The sequence below is a fragment of the Xiphophorus couchianus genome, chromosome 9, assembly GCF_001444195.1.
Source record: "Xiphophorus couchianus chromosome 9, X_couchianus-1.0, whole genome shotgun sequence".
In the NCBI taxonomy this organism is placed as follows: Eukaryota; Metazoa; Chordata; class Actinopteri; order Cyprinodontiformes; family Poeciliidae; genus Xiphophorus; species Xiphophorus couchianus.
The window spans coordinates 9,598,758-9,624,487 of record NC_040236.1 but is presented as its reverse complement, the minus strand read 5'-3'; the positions used below and the strand labels follow the sequence as shown (position 1 = coordinate 9,624,487).

Below are 25,730 nucleotides of genomic sequence, written 5' to 3'. Positions count from 1 at the left end.
TAGTTACACTTGCATAAGCGAAGCTGAGGTTTTGAAATGTTCCTAACACTAGGCCATACTCTATTCTCTTGTTTATAACACCTTACTCCTCTTTAGACTGTAGAGAGTTGTTTTGTTGAGTTGGTTTAACTATTTTTATCTTATTTTTCTCCCCTGTCGTTCTAGAACTGTCTCATTTCTGTCTCTCTGCTGTTTCTCCTTTTGTTCTTGATCACGGCATCGCACCAAAAAGCCCCCTCTTCTCTCATCTTCTCTCTATCTCCTCATCACTCTCTTCAAAGCTGTAGCTGCAAATGGGACAAAAACAGGAAGTCGCAGAGAGGAGCTGTGATAGTGAAATGGAAGAGTCTGAATTTTTCCAGGAAAATCTATGAACAAAAGCTTTATTGACATCAAGCTAACAATATTTCGTATGTGTAGTTTTTCTTAGTTTGGTTTAAAAAGTATCTACTTTCATGTTTTGCCAGATTTATTTCTATCTCTTTTTAAGCCAAGTTGCAGATTAAAACTCGGCTTTCTATAAGAGTAACATTAACATTGTTTTTAGTTAAATTATCTGATTGCAAATTATATGTTCCTACATATGTTTGAAATAAAGCCTGTAATTGCGCTAATAAACAACTGCTTAGCTTCATTTTAGATGTTACTCTACAATACTAAAATGATCCTTTATGAGTTTTTAACAATAAGCATAGCTGCTTATGCATTTTCTCTTTTATTATGTATTTTATCTAAAAAATTCTTTCTTTGGTGTCATTGGGGAGAAAATGTGCAGATAAACAGGGACAGATGAAGTATTCCTCTTAACCTGCACTCATGCCATTCCCACAGGGTTTTCTGATCGGTGCCCGACCTGAAAATGCGTGTGAGCCCCTCGACCCGCCTCCCAGGGAAAACTTGACGGGCGCCTTCATCGTCCTCATCAAGCGATACGACTGCAACTTCGACATGAAGGTACCAAGTTCAGACTTGCTGGTTTTTGTGAAATCCTCTTTCATGAAACGCCAGCAGCATGATTCCCAGACGTATCAAATTTTATCTTTACATCTGAACGCAGGTGTCTTGAGCAGTTTATTCAAATATATACTCCTTGAAACCAAAATGAATAAAACTGACAAAAATTTCTAGAGTAAAAATTATTTATTCAGCTGTGAATTTATAGAGTAAGGCTGCTAAAACCTGATAGAACAGTTTGTGTTGGTTTTCTGTTCATTTGTATCAGCAGGTGGTGTTTCTGAGTTAGTCTGCTCACAGATCGCCCTTGTTGAGGCAGGAAAACAGGAAGTGGCCATTTCCCTAAATACAGTTTCCTGCATGATTGTCCAGCTCATTCTGTCGCCTCTCTGGCTTTTCCTGAGTTTTTTTTTTTTTTCTTTTTTAATGCTGCGGTCAAAGGAGTTGGAGACATTTTTATCAGATGTGAAACTGACAGCATGGGCGGTAAAGGGCGCTTGTTGTATGATTGTTGAATGATTAAGGAGAACAAAAATATAAAAGTTATAAAACCATGATTGTAAGGGTAATCATGCAATAAACGGAGGTAAATAATTCCACCAATACTTCTGGCTTACAGTGAGGAATTTGGAAACATTATTAATCAGCCTCAGGGTGATTTATGGTGACAGTTTCAAGAGACGTTTGTCATTACCTGTCTTAAACCATAATAAAGACAAAACTACACTATGCAGTGATCCAAAATAATGAGCCATGTTTTTAAGCACACTCAAATGGCAGATATACTTCTTGTTCACTCAACTTAAGTTGTGTTAATTTATCCTGTAGATAAAATATTCCTGTTGCCATCACACAGGTAAAAGTCTGCACCTTTCATGTGTTATTCCAACTACGTGACCCAAGACGATGTTACAGAATTGCTTAATCTTGCTGGAAGTGGTGCCAACAAAGATCCAGTGGTGGAACTGGTTTGGTGGAAAAAATCCCCCCTGGGCCTTGTGAATTGTCTTGTGACTGTGAGAACTGACTCCTCACACAGGAGCTTCAAACTACCTGTGTCAAAAGACCAGTTTTTAGTTCTCTAACTAAATGGCAGAACAGTGAGGGAAAAAAAACGAAGAACAGAGGGAAAGATGGAGTTAAAATAGTGAGAGCTGAGATGAGTAATAAGAAGCTTGGAATCTGTCTTTGAACTGCTTTCCAGCTCTCCTGCTCACTCTTTCTCTCTGAGCAGGAACTTTTCCACTTCCGTTCTTTTCTCTTTCTTCACTCTGTGTTGAGTCTGATCCACAGAGTCTAACATTTTCAATTTTTTTTTTATTTACTGTATCACTCTTTGTCTTCTCCGCCTTGCTGTTATTTCACTCGGTTGCAGCCACGGCCTTATAAGGTCGAACTGCATCACACAAACGCAGAAACATGTTGACAGACTGGGCAGTGATGTGTTTCCTGGACTGGAGTGTAACCAGACTCCACATAACTGTGCACGCTTTCTGACCTGCCTCTGATTGGCTCTTTAACCTTCAACAACTTTCATGTGATGTGATAAAAGTTTATTCTCTTCCTTTCCTTTCTTTCATATTCATTCTGCCTTTTTTTTTCTTTTTTGTGTGTTCACATAAATGACAGTGTGCGAGTCTGTACATGTTTAAAGTGCTTTGTTTGCTTTGGATTTATTTGTATGGTCTTGCTATATTCCAGAGGAAAATGGCCACTTTATGTACATTTAATGGACAATAAAGTAGCTTTGTTTATCTTACCTTGTTGATGGTGTCAGTTTTACTGACACCATCAGTAAAACTGAAATTCATACTGTCAAGATGAATTTCAGTCAACAACAGCATCTGATTAACTTTTAAAGAAAGTTTGGCTGACTTTTGTTCAGTATGTTGTAAAACATTCCAACATTTCTGTCACATGATTTGTCTTTTTAGCTTCTTGCTGAACTGTGTGACACGTCGGCATCTCCCTCCATTGTGGAGCAGTTTAATGCGTCCTATCTGGTTCTAATTAAACAAAATCACAGTCGTCTGAAGGTCACTGATTCCGTTGGATAATTTTTATAGTTATGGATGCATGTTGTATTAGCATTAACATAAATATTGGCTGATGTTAGTCATTTTTAACATATCGGTATTGATCTGGTCCGATCTGGGCCGATGCAGTACTTTGTGAAATTATTCCTGCCTCCTGAACTTTCTCACACTACAAGAATGAAAGTCTCAACATCTATTTCAATGAGATTTAATGAAATATTAAAGAAGTTAATAATAAAAGTGGATGAATATTTTGAATTGGACCCACCTTTACTCTAATACCCCTAAATAAAACCCAGCGCAACTACCTGGTTTAAGCCATGTGTGGGTGTTCAGCAAACAAAGAGTAAGATGAGACCAAACTTGAACGTTTAGGCCTGAACACATAATCCCCACCATGAAACATAGTGGTGGCAGCATAATGCTGGGGGGCGGATGAAGCTAAATGCTAAATAATAAAGTCCAGGCCTAAAACCAACAAAGACTCACTCAAAAATTGATCTTTGTTGACACTACCCATCCAGTGCTTGAGCTATTATGCTAAGAAATTGATAACATTTCAGTTTTAAAAGCTGGAGACATATCAGAAACACTTGCAGCTTCAATTACAGGGGAAGGTTTTTCTACAACATATTGACTCACAGGAGCTGCATATAATCAGCCCTGTTTTCATATACGGTCCTAATAAACCATGAATACTTTTACAAAGCACTGTGTTGAAGTTTTCTCTGCTTCAGTACGACAAGGAGACAAAATTATTAAAGGTTCAGATTGTCTCTAATGAAATTGGTTTAAGTAGATGCTTTTGCATAGAGGAGTTGCAGTCATGATCCATTCTCCTAATGTTGTTTTCAGTCTATAAATAGTGAGTATTTAAAAATTAATTGGCTCTAAATGTTGCCATAAATTCAAGTTGCAGTGAAGGTAAAACTGGTTGCAGATTTGTTTCTTTTTGGGAAGAATTTTTCTGTTTTTTTATCTCTTTTTTTCCCCCCCCGATTCCTTTCTGCATCTCTTCAGTCTGTCTGGGAGATCTGGCTTGAGCCTCTGCCATAATGATCAGTCATACCTGGAGGCATCATCACACGGACACACAGCTACAATCTAACAGCTCTTCTCTCTTAGACGCACACATCCACACACACTTCTTCCCTTCCTCACATGGCAGACTTTGTTTCTCCATCACTCGCTTTCCTTTTTCCTCTTATCTTGCCTGTCCCTCGCCTTAACTCTTGTTGGCCATCTCTTGCTCACACATTGATACTACCATGCCGCTGTCGACCCTCCACCCCGTCCTTTCAGTCACACACACCCCATACAAAGGAAAACCCTCCCTCCTTCCTCTTTTCTCCTCTCTTAGCCGGGATCTGTTTCCCCAGAAGCTGCAGGGAAACAAAGGGATAATAGATCCCATCTTGACTGAGAAGAGCCACTTGTCTGTGTGGGTGTTTAGTCCAGGGGTGTCGCCCACCCCCGCTCCAACAAGCTCACTGTGTTGATATATTCTTTCTGTCCTTCAGCAGCATCCAGACGCAATGGCGTTTTAATGGATCCGTGACCGTAATGGCCAATAAAAGCACGCTAACCCACTTAACCTTCCTTAAAGTGTTAGCATTTCACCTCTATGGAGTATGGCTGCATGTTAAGGGGCGGGGGAGTACATCAGAAGATGCATACAGACTTTTCCAGGCATGCCCTCCCCAGTGTGAGGTCAAATGCCGAGGAGTGTGTGTTAGAGATGGAGAGGGAGCAAAAGGGATCAATTAGAGAGATGTTAATAATCACTCTTTGTGCATTCCTTCATGGCTGCTCTTTTTGAAACAATTCCAGAGGGTGAGGGTTTGAGCTTCCTGTATGGCCGGGACTCTTTGAGGTGTTGGGGGAGCGCCTCGGTGGTGACCTCTCTGACATGGAGGGAGGGGGTCGCACAGGAAACTCCAGAGCTTTTTTTTCCCCCCTGCAATTTCCCTTAAGTCAACACCCTGTTTTAATAGCCGTGCATTTCTTGTTGACTTACCCATTCAGCTCCGTTTTCTCTTTAATGACAGACGCACCAGCACATCTGTATATATTAATATTGTCTGTATGTATTGTAGAATAGAAACAACTTTTATTATACCACAAAAAGGAAAGTTGGGTGTAATAGCAGCATCACATATAAAGGATCACAAAAGAAAGTTCCTAAAGTGTTAAAACAATATATATAATAAACAAGATGAACAATAATAGTAATAATCATATACTGCACAAGACTATAACATAAAAATACGGTGCGGTTATTAGAAAATGAATCTGACTCACAATCTCATTGTGACGTTTTTCAAAAATTTACATAATATTCATATTGAACATTAAAAAAGAAAAAGGTTATTTACAATACAGAATATCAGTGTAGAAAACATGTGCAACAACAGCAGAAATGTTATTTAGAAATGAGTAAGAACGGTGTACTCGGATACAAGATCTGTGTAATCATTCAATCTCGTTTTGCTAGCCAAAACATTCTTTTGTTCTGTCTTGCAAAGATGAATGATTATACGTTAGAAGCGCAGTGCAAAAAAATATTGCATAATAGCCGTGTGAAAAAAAAACAACACACACACACAAAAAAAAACACCTACCGGATTGCTGAGCTTTTTTTTTTCCTCTGGTGGAAATTTCCCAACTTGAGACCTTGGTCGTGCTGTGATTCAGTCGGCAAGGCGCTTTGTGCTGATGCAACATTGTTCACAAAGAAACATGCACATGTAGTTAGATTTAAAACTGGATGAGAAATGTTGTGTGGCTTGCACAGTTCAGGTTTCTGCACGTGTGTTCAATAAGCATTTGCATAGAGAGGGGAGCAACATTTTAAAAATTACACAAACACATTACTTTGACACTTCTGCAGCTACCATCAGTTCAACAAGATGAGTTTCTATAGTTACAGGAACAGAGGAGATGGCAGTCATTACTTGAACAAAAGGAATAATAGCCTGGTTAGACCCACAGTTGAGCCTAAAGTATTCACACCCCTCGCAAATTTAGATTTTAATAAAAACTTTAATTTAAATCCAACACTGTCATAAGTATGAATAATTTTGGCCATAGCCTTTTGTAAAAAGTATCAATAATAAGTTTTATTTTAATACTGACACTCATTTCAAAACATTTAAACATGACATAACTTAAAATATTCATTGTCCATTTGTATATTGCGATGGAGGATACTTTAATTTCTAATTAAACTAAACGGAAACTTTCTGTATGTGAAAGTCTGCGGTATCTCCCACCAAACTACAGGATAGGTCTGTGAGTTATACAAAACATGTTCATTACATTTAATACTGAAAATCCTTCTCAGATATTGAGATTTCACCCGATCAGTTCTGCCTGACTGTTTCTAGAAGCAGGAGATTCCCATATGGAAGCACAGAAACATGCAAAAAGTGAATTTTGCATAATAGTGTACATTTAAAACATCCTGACAGTTGCATTTTTGATTATTTGTACCCCTGGTTTATGTCTCATTTAATATTTCATACAGTACAAGGCATGTAAGTGAATCTGTTGCTCTAGTGTTTGAATAAATGAAATGCAAAGAAAGAAAGAGCTTATTAGCTAATTAGCTCCACATTTACCTTTTGAATAGTGGATACATTTCTTCTTAGTGGTGATAAAGGTGATCCGAGTACAACAAGTGGTTCTCGTACCACAGTTTGAGGCACCTTGGATCTAAATTATTTTATTTCATTCTGTGTATTTATTTAAAAAGATATTACTTTAAAAAAAGTAATATCCTTTTCATTTTCCACTTTATTTTTACTTATCCAGAAGGTAATGGTTCTTTGAAGAATGCTGTAAAAACTAAATGAGTGCAATGATGTGGAAAACTGGTTGGACCAGTCCTGTGAGTTCAGACATGTTTACACCTTTATACCTATTGTTGCTATGGGACTGTGATGCTTATCTATCTAGGTCACATTCTGTTATTTACAAGTTGAAGGCTAACCTGAGCGGAAAAAGGACAACAGAGTACTTGTTCTGAAATAATCCACGACTAGGTGAAAAGTACCAACAGTTTAATAGCACACCGCCCAGTTTCTGCTGGTACAGAAGTCAAAGAGAAAGAGAAGAAATCCCAGAAAGGTGTGGGTCAAAGTTCCCTAACTCACTTGAAGTTACCGTCTCATGAAGATTCTTTCTCTTTAGTTTGTTATCAGCAGATAAAGCAGGACTGGAAAGATGTAGATTAGCAGAGAGTGGTCTTAAAACAACACCTCAGTTTTAGTTTACTTAAGTCACAGGTATGAAACGTTCATCAATTTAAGTCAGCCAGGGTGTTTGATTTCACCAGCAGCAGAGCAACTGTGTCAGCATCTGCCCTGAGGCCAGTGATTTCCCCTCTAACCCACTCTTCTTTCCCAGCTCTTCCTTCCAGTGAAATACTTTTCATAGCGAAGCCTGTTTACAGTGCAGTGTCCTAACGCCCCTAGCACCCTCCCTGTTCCACACACACACGCCCACACCCCTACACACACACACACACAGAGACTTCTGTCTTCACTCAGACCAGGATATGGCCTCCTGCACACGCTCATAGTCTTATGACAGGGTATGACTTCGGCTGACTGGATGTATGACTCGCTGAAGAAATGTGTTTGTGAGAAAACGGTGGAACTGGACAGATCTCATATTGGTGGTTCTCTTTCTGGGCTGGCGTTATGTCTTTGCAATTTGTTGTGGCAACAAACGGCTCAGAGTTGATATCTCTGACCTCCAAGACTCACAGGCGCAAAAACATAAAGTGCTCAAAATATATTTGTCCTTCAGAAACATCTCCGTATTTTTCCATTAAAGCTGCAGACGTCGTCGTATTCTTAGCAGAATTTTTAAGAGAGACCAATCTAGGTCTGGAGGACGACATGGTTGAACAAAGTATCATGATACAAGCATTTCATATCAGTTGATGTCGGTAATTATTGATTATTGAGTTTTCACTCCATGCTGTTGTTTTTTATTTTTGAGCCGTTATGAGGTCTGGGGGCAAAACGTGACACTGCTGTTGGACCAGCAGATTGTTGCTAGGTAACCAAAGAGTGAGTGAGTTAGTTGATGCCGCCAACTTGGCTTAGCCGGCTGTGAGACGTTGAGCGGTTAAAGCTTTTTCTCTGCCTACATCCCCCAGAATGCTTTGTAGTTCTAGATCAGTTCAGTGAAATTATTGAATGCTCTGTTCTCAGATGCTCACACTTTAATCCGTCCCAAGGATTGAACTCAAATGACACTGACTAGATTTGCACCCAAACAATATTGCAGCTACAGTGAAATTCAGATTTACTATTTTATTCCTATTGGCTAATAATTACAAATACACGCCACACTTTTCATATTTTTCCATCGAAAAAATATCCTTACTACTTGTGTTGATACGTTTCAAGAACGTCTAATGAAAGTGAACTTTGTCATTGTAGCATGACCTGATAAAGACTGTACAACTCTGCTACAGAGCTGGCTTGGCATGCACCTGACTATGAGAAGGAAGCAACAATAAAGGGAGCTTGAATTATCTTTATTGCACCTGTAGTTCAAACATTTATTCTCTCAACACCCCGTCGGTGCATTGCATGAATTACAGCTGTGCTTTGTTATCAGGACCCGTGGCCCCTCCCTGCAGCTTTATTGAACCCTTTATCTAATCAACCGTCTCTGGACCTTGAGAGTAAGACCCAACCAGCATTCCTCTGAAACACAGTGGGGGGTTGGTCGTCGCTGAAACCAGGAAGATGGGTTGGGCAGACTTCTGAAGAAGACGGTAGTTTGAGCGATTTACCGATGCTAATGAGAAAATGAGGAAGGGAATTTAACTTTTTTTTTGATGAAGGGAGATAAGAGTGGAGTTTGAGGGTTGGGATGGGCAGAGAGGAAAGGAACTGTGGCATAAAGAGAGACGGAGTGAGAGGGGAAAGGAGAGGGAGGGAACAGAAAAACTAGAGGGAGAAGAGGAGACAAAACATGAAAGTGTGGAACAGAGAAGAGAAAATGCTCTGATTTGTTATGTGGTTAGATTCTGGTTTCTGTCTGCTAAGGTGTAGTTTGTTTCGAGATTTGTCCAGCATCTGCTGTGCTACTTCAACTCATTTACAAAAAGCTGAGGTCAGGCTTGCTTTATGCAAATCCTGACCAAGAACTGCCACAAGCTCCGTGTGATCTGAACTGAACAGGTTCTGGGGAAAAAAAAAACAACAGCCAGGAAGTGGATGAAAAAGGAAGGTAGAAAAGGAGGGATAAACTGTTTATTTTAACTGCAGCGCTGCATTAAGAGACTGCTGGCAGCAGATTTCCACACAGCAGTGAAAGAACTGCAAACTCACACACACCCACAATCACACACACAGAGCGTGGTGATGCAGCAGTAGTTAGTGATGCTATCAGCAGTCTTGTTTCCACACGGTGTTATATGGATCCTGGTTTAAAATAAACCAAATATAATCAGACGGTTGAGATATATACAATGTAATTTATCTATAGCTCATCTGGTACATAGATAAACAAACTCGGGTCAAAAACAGGGATTCAAACTCCTACTCTGGTTCCCTGAGACGACCCAGACAGACCAGCTGTACACACTCACACACACATCCGCCAAAAGGATCGAAAGCGCACTGACCTGCAGTAGAAACAACTTTGAAATGCCTCCTTTCCATTATACGGTTGAGTAGAACCATGTTTTTTTTTCTTTCCTCCTGTCTTCAGCAGCACATTGCCTAGCATTTCCACACAGTTACTGGTTATTCGATACAGCAAAGTCGACTGCTGTTGGCCGCAAGACAGCAGCTTTATTCAGCCAGAAGGACGTGTAGCAAATAGTTTGAAGGTCACAGTCAGTTAAAAAAATATCTGGCATTCATTCACTTAGAAGGGAAAAATGTCAAAGATTAACACAACATATAAGTAACACAGCAAATATTCATACTTTCACAGCTTCTCCACATGTTACTGTACAGCCACACACTTTAATGTATTTTACTTTTTTAAGATTGCTGTATAGTTAGCTCTTTCCATTTTCCCATTTACGCTGACCGCTTTCCTTTTTCCAGCTAAGCAAAAGTCTCCCCTCACCATGATGCTGCCACCACCATGTTTTATGCACAGTGCAGCTCATGTAACAATTTGAATATTGGGTAAAACGTTTAATTTTGGTTTAATATGAGCAGAGCACCTTCCTCCACATGTTAGCTGTGTCCACTGCATGAGGAAACTCCAAATGGCTTTATGCTTAATTCATTTTACAGATACAGTGACGTACTTTCTGCAAGCATTTGAACTGTAGCATGTGTAAATTAGAGCACAAACATAATTCCTTGTGTGAAAAAAGGAATTCTTTAAAATAATATTGTTATTTATATTTACAAGAGATAACTGTCTTCATCATGATGCTTTGATGGTGTGGAAATGAAACTCCTCTCCTGATTTCCAAATTAGCCTGCTTTTGTATTTCTGGCTGATTTCTTTTATTCCTTCCCAGTGGCCTTCGTGTCTCTTTTTCCTCCTCTCTCCGTTTCTTCCCTCTCATTCGTCTCAGGAATGCCTAGAATGTGCTTATCTGTGCCCATGCAAACACAAGTGTGAGCCGGCAGGAGAGGTCGAGTTTCTCTGCAGAACCCAGTCAGACTCACTGCAGCACAAACTGGCATCCAGACAGCCTGAAACCAGAACCAGATCCTCATTCTTCCTGTAAAGTCCCCTAAAAGGACCGGCTGTGCCAGTGTGTGGCCAAATATGACAAGTGGGCTAATTTAACAAGTGGTGAGGATACCATGGAAGCTTTAGTTGTTTTTTTTCTACTATTATTATTATTTGTTAACTTGATAAAATCTGGTATGTAAAGTTAATAGCTCAGTAAACCCTTTTATTATAAAGACCTGAAGAAAGTCTGATTGGATCTGTCCAGCACAACTAAGGGTTTGTCCACTTTTATTGAATTCTAGAAAGACTTCTTCATTTGGGAAAGTGTGAAGTCAAACTCTGATGAAAACCAGAAAAGCTAATTTTGGTCCGTCTAATAGCTTAGGTCTTGGTTCGGTTGAAGTGAACTCTGGCGCGGTTCGGATACATAGGTGGACCACAGAATGCTCTAAACCCAGGAAGCGGATTATAGTGCATTGCATTCTGGGTAAATACAACCAAAACAAACGTGTCTGGTTCTAGAGTCTTGTGTTAGTGGGAGGAATGGCTCGTTTTCTTTCACTAAAGACAAAAGAAACATACAGAACCACTGAAATCTGAGGACATTCCATTCTTTACTTTTCATGAAGAAGGAAGTTGGACTCATGTCTTGTTCAGAGGTTTTCATATAGTTTTCTTTTAATTCTTGGTGCACAAGATGCAAAGGTTTTTGTAAAAAATAAAAAAAACTGGCAAAAAAGCATTTCTTAGGTTTTTCCCAATCTGAAAAATGAAACAAAGTTGCCATATTGGTCCCCAGTCCAACCAAGTCTACCAGACTATCAGCTGTGAACAGATGTTACGCTTATGCTGTGAAACTTTACAGCCTCCATTATCACACTCCTAAAAGACAAGTAAAAGACAAATGGATCAGCCCAGACTTTTTATATTTTTAAGAATTTTTAAAGTTGTTGTTTATTAATCACCTTCGGACAGGTTCTGTAAGACTGGGCTCTGGGTAAAGCTGGTGACATTATAAGATTTGAGGTAAATTACTTCAGGTAAATACAAAATAAAAACAGTGAGAGGCTCCACATCCTGTTTACCAAGATAATCATTAAACACATTTGTGATTATATAAAATATAAAATAAAAGCAATTTCTCATAAAAAGAGGTTTTTAAATTCATAGCCTTTTCGTGCATAAATTATTCTCTAGTCGTCGGACTTTGCATCTTTAAACAGCCACACAGAAATGCATCCAGACATGGTTTATTGTGTGTTTCTCTTGTCCAGACGGCCTGCCTCTAGACACACACTAGTAGCCATTGATGCATCCGCACAAAGCATCCTCACAGGCAAACACATGCGACAACAATACAGCCACTACCATACGCCCTGCTTCACGTACGCCTGTGCATAAAATCAGCCTGACAAGGAGCAGACAAAAGGCCGGACTGTTGGCGTCCATGAAGGCCCCGATACGCTCGCAGTGTTCAACCCGGCAGGTCTAAATGGATTTCCTCGCATCGCCGCAGAGGACAATGAGTCTTGTTTGAACTGCAGGGCTTGGACTCATGCATATACACACACAGCTGATTCCCAGGTTATAGTGAGAACCCTTGTCTTTTAAGAAACATCAGACGACACTTGTATCCTACAGTGTGACTCAAACTGAAGAGATTTTCCTCTTCTCTCTCGCTTTGTTCTCGACGCGGCGCAGACTCTCACTGTTCTCACACTGTTCTCACCTTCCCCGTCTGATTCTGTGTGTTAATTTACAGCAGGAAGGCGACACGCAGACTCTGAGTAATGATTAACATCAGCCTTTCCTCTGTGGCTTCAGTCACAAGGGTTATGATAGAGACAAAAAAAAAGAATCCAACTCTGCTGTCTTTTATGGCTAAATATTATCAATCACTACTTTCATTTGTGTTTTATGGTGTCATTGCACAAGGCGACTTTGTCCAGCTTTGACTCTGGAACAGATCTGATCTGTGTAGATCTGTTGTTTTTATTGCATATTTATGCTAAATGGATTTTTACAATGACTCTGAAGTCCAAGTGTACTTTCACATTTAAATATGGCTAAGTATTGTGTCACCTTTGAAAGGTTCCCAGACAATTTGCCACAATTTATGCTAAACATCCATCTTAAGGTTCCAACTAACTAGAAAGAGATTAACAAAGATTAGAGCATAAAATAAAAAAGCATATCCTGATATCTATGATCAAGTTGCTGAAGTTGCTGATGTTGGACACTACCTCTGAATAAACTGGCCGATTATTTTATTATTAAATCAGTTCTGGGTATTTTTCTTCTGGGTTTTATAGAGAAAAGGTTTCAACTCCACATTTATTTCCTTGTGTTAAAACACACAATGATTCATTGTGAGGTTATGCTGTCACATCCTATTTCCTTCTTCACATCTGCTGTGTGAGAGCTCCTCTAACAATGACTAACAGGATACTGTAGCTCCTCTATGTGAGAGCAGCAAAAACAGCCGTACAGGTGCAAAGTTCGTCATTATGCCAGTTTCCCTTGCATTCATGATGCAGCAGACCTGAAACTTTTTTTTATTTTAAAGTTGGCCTGTAGAGTAAACCGTAAATCCCAGTTAGTGTTGAATTTCTGGTGAGAATGGCCATTGCAACCACCACCAGCCGTACAATCTTCTGCCTGGAAAAAACTGGCGTACAATTTTTAATACTCACTTAAGGTTATCATAATGGATTCCACAAAATATCTCAATACACGTTTAGGTCATTATTGCCCATCTGTAATGGCATCCATATTGGATTTTAAAGTTTAGGTTGATAATACTCTAACTTTCTTGGCTGGAATCCCTAACTTGAATGCTACAGTTGATTTTTCTGTCATTAATTGTAACTCATTAATCAACAGTGCTCTGATTTCCTCTACAAAAATGTGTTTTCCCTTCATCACAATGTTTTCTCTCCACTCAGGTCCTCAATGCACAAAAAGCTGGATATAAGGCAGCCATTGTTCACAATGTGGACTCTGATGACTTAATCAGCATGGGATCCAACAATTGTAAGTTAATGCACTGTTTTAGCCCTCACATGCCGACTAATCCTGAATATTCAGTATCTTGATTGTTGAACAGAGAAAAAGTCCAGCAGCAAATGTTCTGTCGCGAGGTTCTGGTGCAGCTCATGTCACAGACTGTGTGTAGCACCACTTTTCTTCTGTTCTTTTGAACAACCAGATGTGTCAATGTGCCATGATCAAAGTGATTTTTTTACTTAAACTGACCATTTGACTTCCCGTTTGAAAAGTTGTAGTTATTGTTTAATGGGTGCAGAAGTGGTAGCAAACAGAAAACATTTTCTTTATTCTTATCGTATCCCCTGAACTAAAGCACAATTGAAATAAACAGAACTGAAATTTCATCCACCTTACTGATTTTACTGAGACTGCATCATTTTATGATGGGTCTATTGATTAGCTTTGAGAACAAGTGAGATAAAAATTACTTCAATGGAAAAATATATTACCAAATGATAAGCACTGATTAGAAAAGCGGCCGAGCAGGAGGCTTGTTATTCCCTAAATAGGCTGTAGTTTATTAGTCAAACTGTTTTAACATACACACATAACATTTTGAGATTAGGTTAGCATCAGCTCTATAATAAAAGCTAAAACATAACTTAAAAATATTAAACAGCAGTTTTTTCTGATTTTCTGTAAACACCCCATTTCTTTTTGCCTGTACTTACATGATGAATGTATTGTTTTTCTGTTTTTAGTGGATGTTCTGAAGCAGATAGTTATTCCCTCTGTATTTGTGAGTGAGCTGACCGCCAATGCTCTCAAAGACGACTACATGTACGACAAAGGGTGAGTCTGAGCCCAATGGTCCATTTTAACAGAAACCATTTCCTTCTCATCTTCTCTAAATGCTGTTTGCAAACCCATTAGCTCGCCAGCTACATGCTAAAATTGATGCTCATTTTAAATAGTATCTGAATCTCACTGTGAAACATCGTCATTGCTGCTGATGTGATATTTTCCGGTTTTGTAAGGTCTCCTTGTGAGCTCAGCATTAAGATCAGCTGGTGTGTTTGTGTGTGTCATCTTTGTACTTTTCCTGTCATGTGAATAAACGGCAAACATGACATTGGCACAGTTTTGAGTCTTACTGGCGAACAGAAGCTGAGGAAATCCTCATTGAATTATGTGTAGTGATAGAATCAGTACGAACAGCTCCAGTGAGAAAATTAGCCTCAGTGTTGCTGCCATGATGTAGCTTTGACATGTTAGAGGTTGATGATTTTTTTTATGTGTTTTCTGCCTGTTTGACCAGAGGACACCTGGTCCTGATCCCAGACTTCAGCCTGCCTCTGGAGTACTACCTGATCCCCTTCCTCATCATAGTGGGGATCTGCCTCATCCTCATCGTTGTTTTCATGGTAAAGCCTTTGTTTCTAAACTCATTTTACTTGCATTAAAGTGTGCTTTGAGGTCTGACTGGCCAAAGTTTGATTTCCAAGCTCATTATATTGTATTTTTTATGCCTTGTGGGTAGAAATGAGAGATTATTCTTTAAGGAACTAATTTCTGATATCTGGCTCTTTTGACCTGCTTATATAAATTTAACCACAATTGTAATTCCTGTTCAAGTGTTGTAATAGACAAAGGTGTAGGCACAATATTCAGAAATATCAGTGATCATTAATTGTTTAATCACTTTAAAATAAACGAAAGTCTTGCTCTCGCTTGCTTTGTTGCAGCCAGAATGACCAGCACACATCTCATAGAAAATACCGTTTCCTTTAAACAAGCTTCCTCTTAAACATCGCTGCTTTATTTAGCGACACTCTTTCCAAGAATGCAACTAGTATCAAATTGATCACTTTTTATGTTGTTATTGGAGACTTTTGGAGACTTATGGGAAAGTACATATCGTTCTCAATACACAGACCTAAAACAGTCAAAGGCGGCCCAGTCCTCCTGTAGCAACCCATCACAGCTGTATCAAGATGGGCAACATTTTTATGTTGAAAATAAAATAAAAATAAAGCACATTTTATGGTGTTTTTGCTTGTGTCCTATGATTAATCCTCTCTCCTACATTAAAATTACATGCAGTGGTCAGTTATGCAAATTATATATAATTTTAATACTAATTAAGATCAGCTGGTGTGTTTGTGTGTGTCCTCTTTATACGTTTCCTGTCATGTGAATAAACGGCAAATATGACATTGGCACAGTTTTGAGTACAAGTCTTACTGGCGAACAGAAGCTGAGGAAATCCTCACTGAATTATGTGTAGTGATAACAAACAGCAGCTAGTTATTTTGTCTACAAAGCAGTTTTCAGCAGTGCTCCATGTTGATTTTAAACACTTCACTGATGTGGAAAACACTCCAACTTCTTCCTTTAGTAGTAATTTCCACATTCAAGAGTGTTATTTTTAGGTCAGTCTGGTTATTGCTTAAATATGATGCCTTCGTTGCTTGGGAAAAGATCAGATTATTGAGTTTTGGACCAATTTAGATTCAATCCAAAAATCATCTGACTCCTGGTCGCCAGTCAATTTCCTCAGTGCATTTCTAGTGATGGGTCTGTTTTAGCTCCGTATCCCTAAAATCCCAAAGGTCTTTTATTTCCCGTTTAAACCAGATCACAAAGTTCGTCCAGGATCGACGTAGAGCTCGGAGAAGTCGTCTGAGGAAGGATCAGCTGAAGAAACTTCCCATCCACAAGTTCAAGAAAGGTAAGGCATCCTCAAACATCATCTATCAAAGTGAGAATAACAGTAACATTTAGCATAATCTAAATATCCCCAAAGCACATGTGGTATTGCCTATTAAACCAAAAAAATGAAGATAATGCATGGAAAATTACATTAGAGAAAAAAACATTTTTCCCTCTTAGAGGAATGTCTTTGACTGCCTGACAACACCTCAACGCTCCACTTTATATAGAACCAGTCACACCAAAACTATTCCCATAAAAACATACTGGTGAGCCTGGTCCAGACATCAAGCCTTTTTACTCGTCAACATTCAGTAGTGTTGCCGTTTCCTCAGCTTTTCCTCACGCGATCCGAGCCAGGAAGAAAACACCATCCATCCATTTGTATGGCACATCTCTCCTCACCACAGCTCCGCACCTTGGAGTTAATCGGATTAATGTGGGCTTGATTTCTCCACAAAGCCCACTGCTGCAGATTAGAGCTCGTCTCTGTTGAAACTGGACACATGACTGCTGATTTGGAATGTGACTTTAAAAGTTTGGTGGTTTTCTTGAGGCAGGTTGAGCTGTTTTTTTTTTTATTATTGTAAAGACAGACGGAGGAAGAGAAGATGTCATAAAGGAGCTGCTGCATCGAACTGCCGCTTCTTCTGAGGTTTTATTAGACGACACTCTCTGTGGGTTTTAAATAAGCTATGAAAAGTCCTTTTTGAGGCTTAACATGTGGAGGTTTTCCCTGCTTGCTGCGTTTCCTCTTGCAGCTCTGTTTTGCAGACTGGAGAGCAGTGACTTCAGTCAGCCGTGCTGGGAAACACCGGGGGAGCTTTGGAGAAAATAGGTGGTGCATAATAAGTATTTCCCTCTCTCCCCCGCTGCAAAGCTTCAGAGTGAAGTGGCTGATTGAGCCGAGCCACTAGGACCCGCCCAGAGAGCACAGACGTTCAGCAGCCAATCAGCTATGAACCACGACTGTTGCTCACATTAGCAGAGTCATGGCTGCGTCTGTGGGCGATCGGACGCAGGGTTTGCACAGTCTGCTTTGGCCTCTGTTACAGGGAGTCCAGGAAAAAAAAAAGGCTCTGGGGTTCTCGTTTGCACTTTCTGCCAGCTGAGTCAGAGCGTTTGGCTGTAAAGGACGGGGACGCCAAATCTCTGCCTAATCACTTTTAAAGCCGTTCTCTGGAGCGGCACTAGCTTGGCACAAACTCATTGCTGTGATTTGACCCTGGGGCGCTGCTGGAGTTTTCTGAGATCTGGGGTGTCTAAAGTTGTGGCCCTCGACCAAAATTAACAAATACAGTGAATCTGGCCTGCACATCACAGATGGTTGATGCAAAGAGACACTGTTTTGTTATTTATAAAATTAAACTACTTTATTTTTCTCATTATTAATGTCTTGCATATTTAGCGTATTATTTAAAAAATGACTGGAAACGTATTTTTCCATTTGAATTTTTCTCTAATTATATTTCTCTTTTCGAGTTGCTCTCATCTTGGCAGTTTTGAGTCTCATGGGCAAACATTTGGACAATGCTCTCTTAAAGGGTGTAACGTCCAGCAGCTAAGAAGAAAATGACTCTGCTGATTCTAGCATCTTTGTTTCTGAAATTTAGAATCAGAAAGAGAGCAGATTTTAATCCGCAGCATTTTCTGCCTCTGCTGTTGTCATCCTGCACCTTTTTGGAGTTCATTCCTGAAGTTTATGCTGGCTTATACATGGTCAGCAGAGCGTGAACAAATAATTTAAAACAAAACGTGTTGCAAAATTTGCTTAAAGTGGCAAAAGCTACATTTTGTTTGGAAATTGTTTGTGTTAATCTATTTGTTGTTGAATTTTTAAACAAAAAAACAATTTTACTTTTATCTTTTAGGTGTTAGTACGAAGAAAAATATGAAACCTTAAAATCTAACAATTTTTTTTAGATGAAAGGAAACTTTCATATTGCCAAAAGAACAAAAATAATAATAAATAAACAAATCCCTCAATTATTAGTGTCATTCTGTTGTTAACATCCTTTGCAGATATTGCATGGAAACAGAAAAAACTGCTGCAACTCTCCTTTTTTGTTACATTTACATAGGAAACAGAAGTTCTGAATTTTGCTGCATTTATTGAACAAAAATAAAACTTTCCCAGTTTTTGACCTGCCGATCCTCAATCAGAGACTATCAATGGAAAATGTAACAATTCCAATCTCTAAACGATTGATTGGTGCATCTTTGTCAAAAACATTGAACAAAACCTTTTTAACATCAACTCATTAAATTACAATGACCATTTCTAGTCATTTCTAGAGTTGTTTGTGGAGATGTGAAGGTATCATCCCCCGCTGCTGCTGCTGCTGCTGCTGCTGCTGCTGTTGCTGTGCTGGCAGGATTTCTTCCTGCTGATGAACACTTCTACCCACCTTCACGGTTGTTTCACACATTTCTTGATTCTGCTTCTTTGAGAAACTGGTTTGGATCTTTACAGATACCCCGATGCCAATTTCTGGCTTTCTGAGCCTGGACTTGATTGTCATGTTTTTCTTTTTTTCTAAGGATGGGAAAAAAGTTGCATCAGGGTCAAATCTGATGGAAAATTGGCTGATTTCTCTTTGTAACAAAAAAACAAACAATAGCTGTGTTTCGACTTTAATTATCTCTAACATTCTTCTTTATGAATATATCATGCATTTCTAAAGATGAGCTGATGTGCAGCATCCAACTTGCATGTATGTGAACAGAAAACCTCAGACTGACATGAATATCAGAGTGCGTCTTTCTGTATGGACAATGCCTTAATGGAAATCACGCCACCCATGTAATTAGCACACAATAACAGCCTGAGCAGCGTCCTGCAACCGAGGATCTGTGTCAGTGTGTGCAGGATTATGTAATAGCTGCTGTCCTGGCTGTCAGAGTACGCCGCTGCCCTGCCGTTAACTTGACTTATGCTCAGGGTTTATTACTGAGCCTTACATCATCCTCACTCACTGGCTGGTTTGGGTTGTTCAGACTGGCTTTCTGACGGAACATTTTAGACAGAATCTGGACTGTTCCTCTGATCCCTCCTTGGTTATGATGACTCACTCCATTCCTCTCTGCGGCGCTCTGCATCCAAACAGTGGGCAGAGATCTGAAGCACACCCACAGAGCGAGCAGACCAGCTGCAGTGTGTGTGTGGAGCATGTTGATGTCACTTCTAAGAAGCTCTCTCTCTCTCTGTGTGTGTGTGCCAGTCAGCCCGGTCTGGTTGGTTCCTGCTGTGACATGCTGGAGATGTTTTTTTTCCCCCTTTATACAATTTTTTTTTTTTCTGTCACACTTGCTTTTATTCGCTCACTTGCTCTAACTCCCCCAGACACATTCATCGCTCATCCCAAGTTCAGTGGGCCAGCGTGGCTCCTTTGAGAGCCAGGAATGCTGACATCCTGTGCGATTAATGAGAGAGAGGAGCTACTAGAGCTTTACAAGCACAATCTGGGCTCAAACGGTTAAATGCAACGAATTCCCTGCAACTGAATGTAAATCCCAATCTCTTTAGGTTAAGTAAAATATACAGTGGTGGCCACATTTAGTGGCTCCCATGGGGAAAAAAATTTGTAAAATAGCTAAATTCATCTTTTAGCGCAGTAGCATGAGACACACTGGAAAAATGTAACAATGGCAGCTTTAATTTGACTACAGAGGGGTAAAACTAAATCAAGTTGTTTTTTTACATCACTACTGCCACAAAAATTGATAACTAGAAAATTTCTGAAGAAATTTGAATGGGGGCCACTTAACTGTGCATGTCGGCTGCACCCACATCAAAATTAGCAACATTGCTGGGTTATCTTAAATATAGTCAATAGCATGTGGGTTACAACAAGCATAATTTAATCCATTCAGTATCCAAAATATTGTCTAAGATACAATTGGCAACAATGCTAAGGTTAGCATGGTTCTCAATAACAAGTGGAGTATTATTAGCATATTGACTAACATGGACATACTCCATTCAATATGCTAACATTAGTGTATAAGGTTTAATTAGCTAAAATGCTAATGTTGACTAAATAAAAGTTTAGTTAAATTGCTGTCAGTCGCCAGTGGGCTTTCATTATCATATTGGCTTCCATTAACTCACTCCATTTGGTATGCTAGACTTAGCTTAGATTTCAAAAATTAGCTAAAAGTACTTCTTTTAGCTATACAGCTAACATTAGCATGAGGGCTATCACTAGCATGTTACATGCTAGTGATAGCAGTATTATGCTAGTTGATACATGCAGTATCAACTAGCATGATACTGCATGGAGAGTTGATACTACTCCATACAGTATCAACTAGCATGTTGATACTACCTTTAGAATGTGTGTTATCACAAGCATGGAGCCTATATTCTAAGCCAGTATCCCATTGTACTCCTTTTCTTAGCATAATATGTAGAGTAGATAAAAAACAATGATGCTTTTGTTTTGAAAATTTGAGTAAGCTTCATTTTTAAAACTTACCAATCGCACGTGTAACATTGGTTGGGTTAAAACAGTCATATAAAACCCAAAGCTGCAGTTACCCTATTTTGTAGGTATGTGTTGGTCTTATTTTGAAATAAGTCCAGTGTTTAGGTTGTCCAAGTCTCATGAGTCGTATGGAACCTACTTCCTTTGGTCATCTGTTATTTTGACTCTGCCAGTCACCAGAACCGGTTATGAACTCTATCCTCGTCCATGTTCTGTTGATTTGGTAATTAATAAGCCTGTCAACTGACCTGTGAGAGATACACACAGGTGCAGATAAAGGTCTTTCTATCTGAGCCACCTAATTTGACTAAAAAACCCCCAGTCTGATCAGCATCTTCCCTCTCAGAAACCACAAGAGGTATGGGAAAAATGATCAAAGCGTGTTTTTAATTTTCTTTATTTAACCAGGTAGATCACGTTGAGATCTAGATCTTATTTTCAAGAGTCATCCCTTTGCATTGATTGTACCGCGATTCACATCTGTACCTCATTCACAGTGAGAGGGAGATGGTCTGTGCTGGGTGCTCAGATGATGAATGGCTGGGAGTTCCCGCTGCCTCTGACATCAATATACTCTGAAGCGCTTTAACAGAAAACAATCAGCCCCTGAGCAGTTTCAAAAAGATTTCATGGAAGCAGACGTACTGGACGATAACATGAACACGCATCATCGTGGGAGAGCGATATTTGTAGTTGTAGCGGGTGAGTTAAACAGTGTAGCCGATTGGCATTTAATGTCTGCCACCCTCTAAAATCCAACCTTTTAACATTGTTCCTTAACACTGTACAAAGAAAAACAGATTTTATTTGACTGATAAAATAATATTTAAGCACACAACTTCTATCCTGAAGTTTTCCTTTTGTGACTCTCTACAATCTAGAGGGCCATAAAAATGGCTATGGAGTACCGGATTTGGCCTGAGGGCCTTGAGTTTGAGGCATGCTCCAGGAGAACAGAATCATGTATTACTATTTAGAGTAAAATAGAGATTTGAAAATATATATATTTGAACTACTTTTTTTAAGTGAAGGATTTTACTAAAAACCAACTAAATTAAAGGAAGAACATTTTCACCACTGTTAGTTAAAGGTTAGATTTTTCTACATTTCTTCCAAGTGAGATTATAATACTGCAATAAATACATAATTACCAGATGTTAGAAAAATTATCCTCCTGTTCATTTACTTATGAGTTTATTTTACAAGTTATGTTTTCATATTATTCTTTTTAACATTATCCTCCTGTTCATTTACTTATGAGTTTATTTTACAAGTTATGTTTTCATATTATTCTTTTTATATTATTACTCTCATTTTTATTCTTCTCATATTATTACTCTCATATTATTCTTCTTTTTATATTTACTTAAACTTCTCTTTCTTTTGTAGTATATTATTAACTTTGTTTAGGATGTTTGCCTGGAAGCTGATAACGTTAAACATTCATGTGTTATTAGTTCCATATGTAACTGATTAGTTGTGGTCAGTCACATGCCCTTGTAAGGGCATGTCCATAGGCGGTACAAGAATGTGAAGACGGTTGGTCAATTCTCTGTGTGAAGAAGCCCAACCTCCTTTTTCTATACAATAAAGAGAAATGCAAAGAAAGATCTAGCAGAATTGATTTCAGACAGTGTTTGACAGCGATTCGTCGCGTCTGTTCTCAATTCTCCTGTTCTGCAGAAAAGAAAAGAAAACTAATCTCTGTCTCTGGCTGATTCTTTGCAGGTTAGGATAAAATAAACCTATCACCAGAAATATCATAAAATACTGTATGTTCCAAAGATCCTCTTATAAAGACTTACTGTAGATCAGATTTATATTCAAGCTGCTGTTGGTTTTATCTGCCACTCTTGTGTAAACAGATACTCAGCTCACACCTAGAAGGTACTAGAAGCTGAGAATTGGGTGTGTGAATATGTGACGAGTTGTCGTTTTTGTGCGTTTAAAATCATCAGGTTTCATATTCATCTTCAGACATTGTCCAAACAGAAGAAACTGTTTAGATGATAAGCAGCCCTGTTCAGTATCTCTGCTGTCTGCAGAGTTCAGAAAGCCACCAAACTTTTTTTATTTTCCTGCTTCTCTTAGAATAGCTCCCGTATTGCTACAGATCAGCAGTTTCTGAGTGTATTCTGGACCCGAGCCTGCATTAACGGCGTCTCCCATTCACCCCCACTGTCCAGCCCTGTTGGAGAGGAGGAACGTTTGATTATGAAGACGGTTGATGAGGACAGCGGTTCTATTTCTGCTCGAGATCTAAAAGAAACGGAGCTGAAAATGTAAAGAGGAAGGGGGCCGTGGGCAAGCTGCTGATGCTTGGAAAGAAAAAGAAGAGGGGAGGCGGTTTCGATGCGACTCCCCTTCCTTATACGGTCACATGCAGCCCTGGCACGGACACAGAGTCCAGTCAGGGAAAACATACTCTTTTAAAGCTTACATAAACACGCAGGCCTCCGCCCCCCAGCAGGGAAGAGAAAGGGAAGGAAAACGAAGAGGAACTCTGAGGAATCTGTAAGGGAGTACAAAGACAAATTCCTGAACTTTCGGCACGCGCACCAGAGGCTTTGCAGCACTTATTGCATCAGAGGCTGTGCAGCCTGCTGGCTATGGACCAGTCCGGCAGGGTGGGACAGACGGGTGGGATCAGGGACATATTTGGACAAAGAATGGAGGGAAGCCCAACTTGTGAGGAAGCAGAGTTTTTAATTGCCTGGTGCGTCGTGGAGCTGCCTCTAGGCTTTTGATCTCCTACAGAAGACTTTAACAGGGCCTTATAAAAGTATTCACGTTTTGTCATCTTAAATCTCCAGACAAACCAATGTGTTTTATGAGACATCCACAGAAAACAGGACAAAAACCCTTCCAGATTAATTTTTTTAACAAATATGCAAATTGTGATGTGTTTGTACCCCTTTTACTCTGATACCTTTAAAGTTAATCCGGTACCACAGAGTGCATTCAGAAGTCGCCTCTTTAGCTGAATTCAGCCCTTCATTCATCAGACCAGGTCTGACTTGGTTTGGCAGTGAACCTCCCCTACTTTTAGCTTGTGGGAAAATCAGTAAATGATACAAAAGTTTCATATCAAACTGCTCAGTGGTAAATATTTTCATTTCAGGGGATAACTATGATGTCTGTGCCATCTGCTTGGATGAATATGAGGATGGAGATAAACTCAGAGTCCTGCCATGCTCTCATGGTGAGTATGCTCAAGTTTAACAATATGATATATTTAAAAACAATGACTAAAGTGATGAACCGAAAGTAAAAAAATTACCACATAGTACAAAAAGACATCACCAAGGAGAATAAAACTTCCTGAAATCAGTCCCTTGTTCAGACGGTCTAAACTCGCGGCTCTTGGAGTCACGCAGGAAGTCAATGGCCAGGATACTGACGTGCGGAAAGGAAGCTTGTGTTTTCTAAACCCGATGCTCTTGTTCTCCTAGCCTATCACAGCAAGTGTGTGGACCCCTGGCTGACCAAAACCAAGAAGACGTGTCCTGTGTGCAAGCAGAAGGTGGTCCCCTCTCATGGCGACTCGGATTCGGATTCAGAGGAGGGGGACAGCGGCCCCGACGAGAACGAGGTGTCCGAGAGCACGCCCCTGCTGCGCTCCCAGGCCTCGACCAGCGCCCACTCCTTCGGCACCATGTCGGGTGCGTCGCGCTCGGAGCAGGACTCCTCCGAGTACGACGACGACGAGCTGGACAGCAGCGACAGCGAGGAGGAGGTTACCGTGGAGACGGTTGTGGTGCAGATGCAGCAGCCGAGCTCCGACGAGCACGACTTACCGCGAGCTTGACTGGCACCCTCATATCCGCAGAGACTTTATGGGAAAACAGATCCATCATCTCTGTTCTTCTGTCACTGCTTACATTAGGCTCCTGTCCTGTGTAGGAGTTCAGACATGTTTTAACCTGAGAGAACCCGACTACAGTAGACTGCTACACTGTATTTATTCATGGAAAAGAGCCATGAAAAGGGTCCTGCTGCCCTCACCATGCCTGACAGAGAGCAGCATAGATATTGTCTGTTTATATAAAGTATAAATCACAAGAGGCTCCATATTAACCTTTGATTATCTTCAGTCCTACATGTATATACATAGAAGCACATTGACATGAACTCGCAGCGTTTCAGCTCAGCAGTACTGTGTTGCCATTTTATTTCTAGCCTGATGTTTGCGGGAGTTTAGACACCGACGTCTTTTGTGCCACAGTTTTTCTGTTACCACTGACTGACATGGAGTGAAGCACAAGTCAGTCTGGATCGACAGACTGATTTAAGGCAAAAAGAAAAAAGAATGTGCTTTCTATGATGCATCACATTTTGTTTTGTGTTACAATGTTCTGCACTCCCTGTGGTACATATTTTGGCTGCTGCTTTTTTTTTATAAACCTGGTTATGGACTCATACTGATATGTTTTGTAGGAAAAGTGCAGAATTATCCTGTTTAATTCATAAAATAATTCCTGTTGCCTTTTTAGTTGTATTTTTGTCCTGTTTTCTTCCTGCTCATGTACATTTGTTCTCAACAAATCATGTCAATAAATAACCCCGAACTACAAATGTTGATTCAAATTAATGTTTTACTACCATTTTCAAAGATCCAGTTGCCTCCATCCACCAGTTCTGGTTTTGTTTTCAAGCATGTTAATGGAAAGTTGAGCGGAAGGAAAAACTGACTTAAAACAGAACATTGCAGTTTTGAAAGGCAAAACATGTTTTTTAAGATGGATATACACTACAGTACCTCTAATCCAGAGCAACAAATAGAAATATAAAGTTGTGGATGTCAACTTGTGTATTCCTATTTATTCACACATTACATACATTTCTAGATTTCATTTTTTTAAATAAGACATTCAGGATGACAAAA

At 39.6% G+C, this 25,730-nt stretch overlaps 1 protein-coding gene across 1 annotated transcript in view; it reads left to right on the top strand.

Annotated features, from left to right (window-relative positions):
- rnf13 (ring finger protein 13) overlaps positions 1-25,420 on the top strand; it is a 35,660-nt gene extending 10,240 nt beyond the window's left edge. Inside the window, exons 4-10 of the mRNA XM_028027918.1 lie at positions 832-954; positions 13,604-13,691; positions 14,408-14,498; positions 14,965-15,070; positions 16,284-16,377; positions 23,967-24,047; positions 24,298-25,420. Of these exons, the coding sequence (XP_027883719.1) occupies positions 832-954; positions 13,604-13,691; positions 14,408-14,498; positions 14,965-15,070; positions 16,284-16,377; positions 23,967-24,047; positions 24,298-24,653 (939 nt within the window). The 3' untranslated portion in view covers positions 24,654-25,420. The remainder of the gene's footprint in view (positions 1-831; positions 955-13,603; positions 13,692-14,407; positions 14,499-14,964; positions 15,071-16,283; positions 16,378-23,966; positions 24,048-24,297) is intronic.
- Positions 25,421-25,730: the final 310 nt, after the last annotated feature.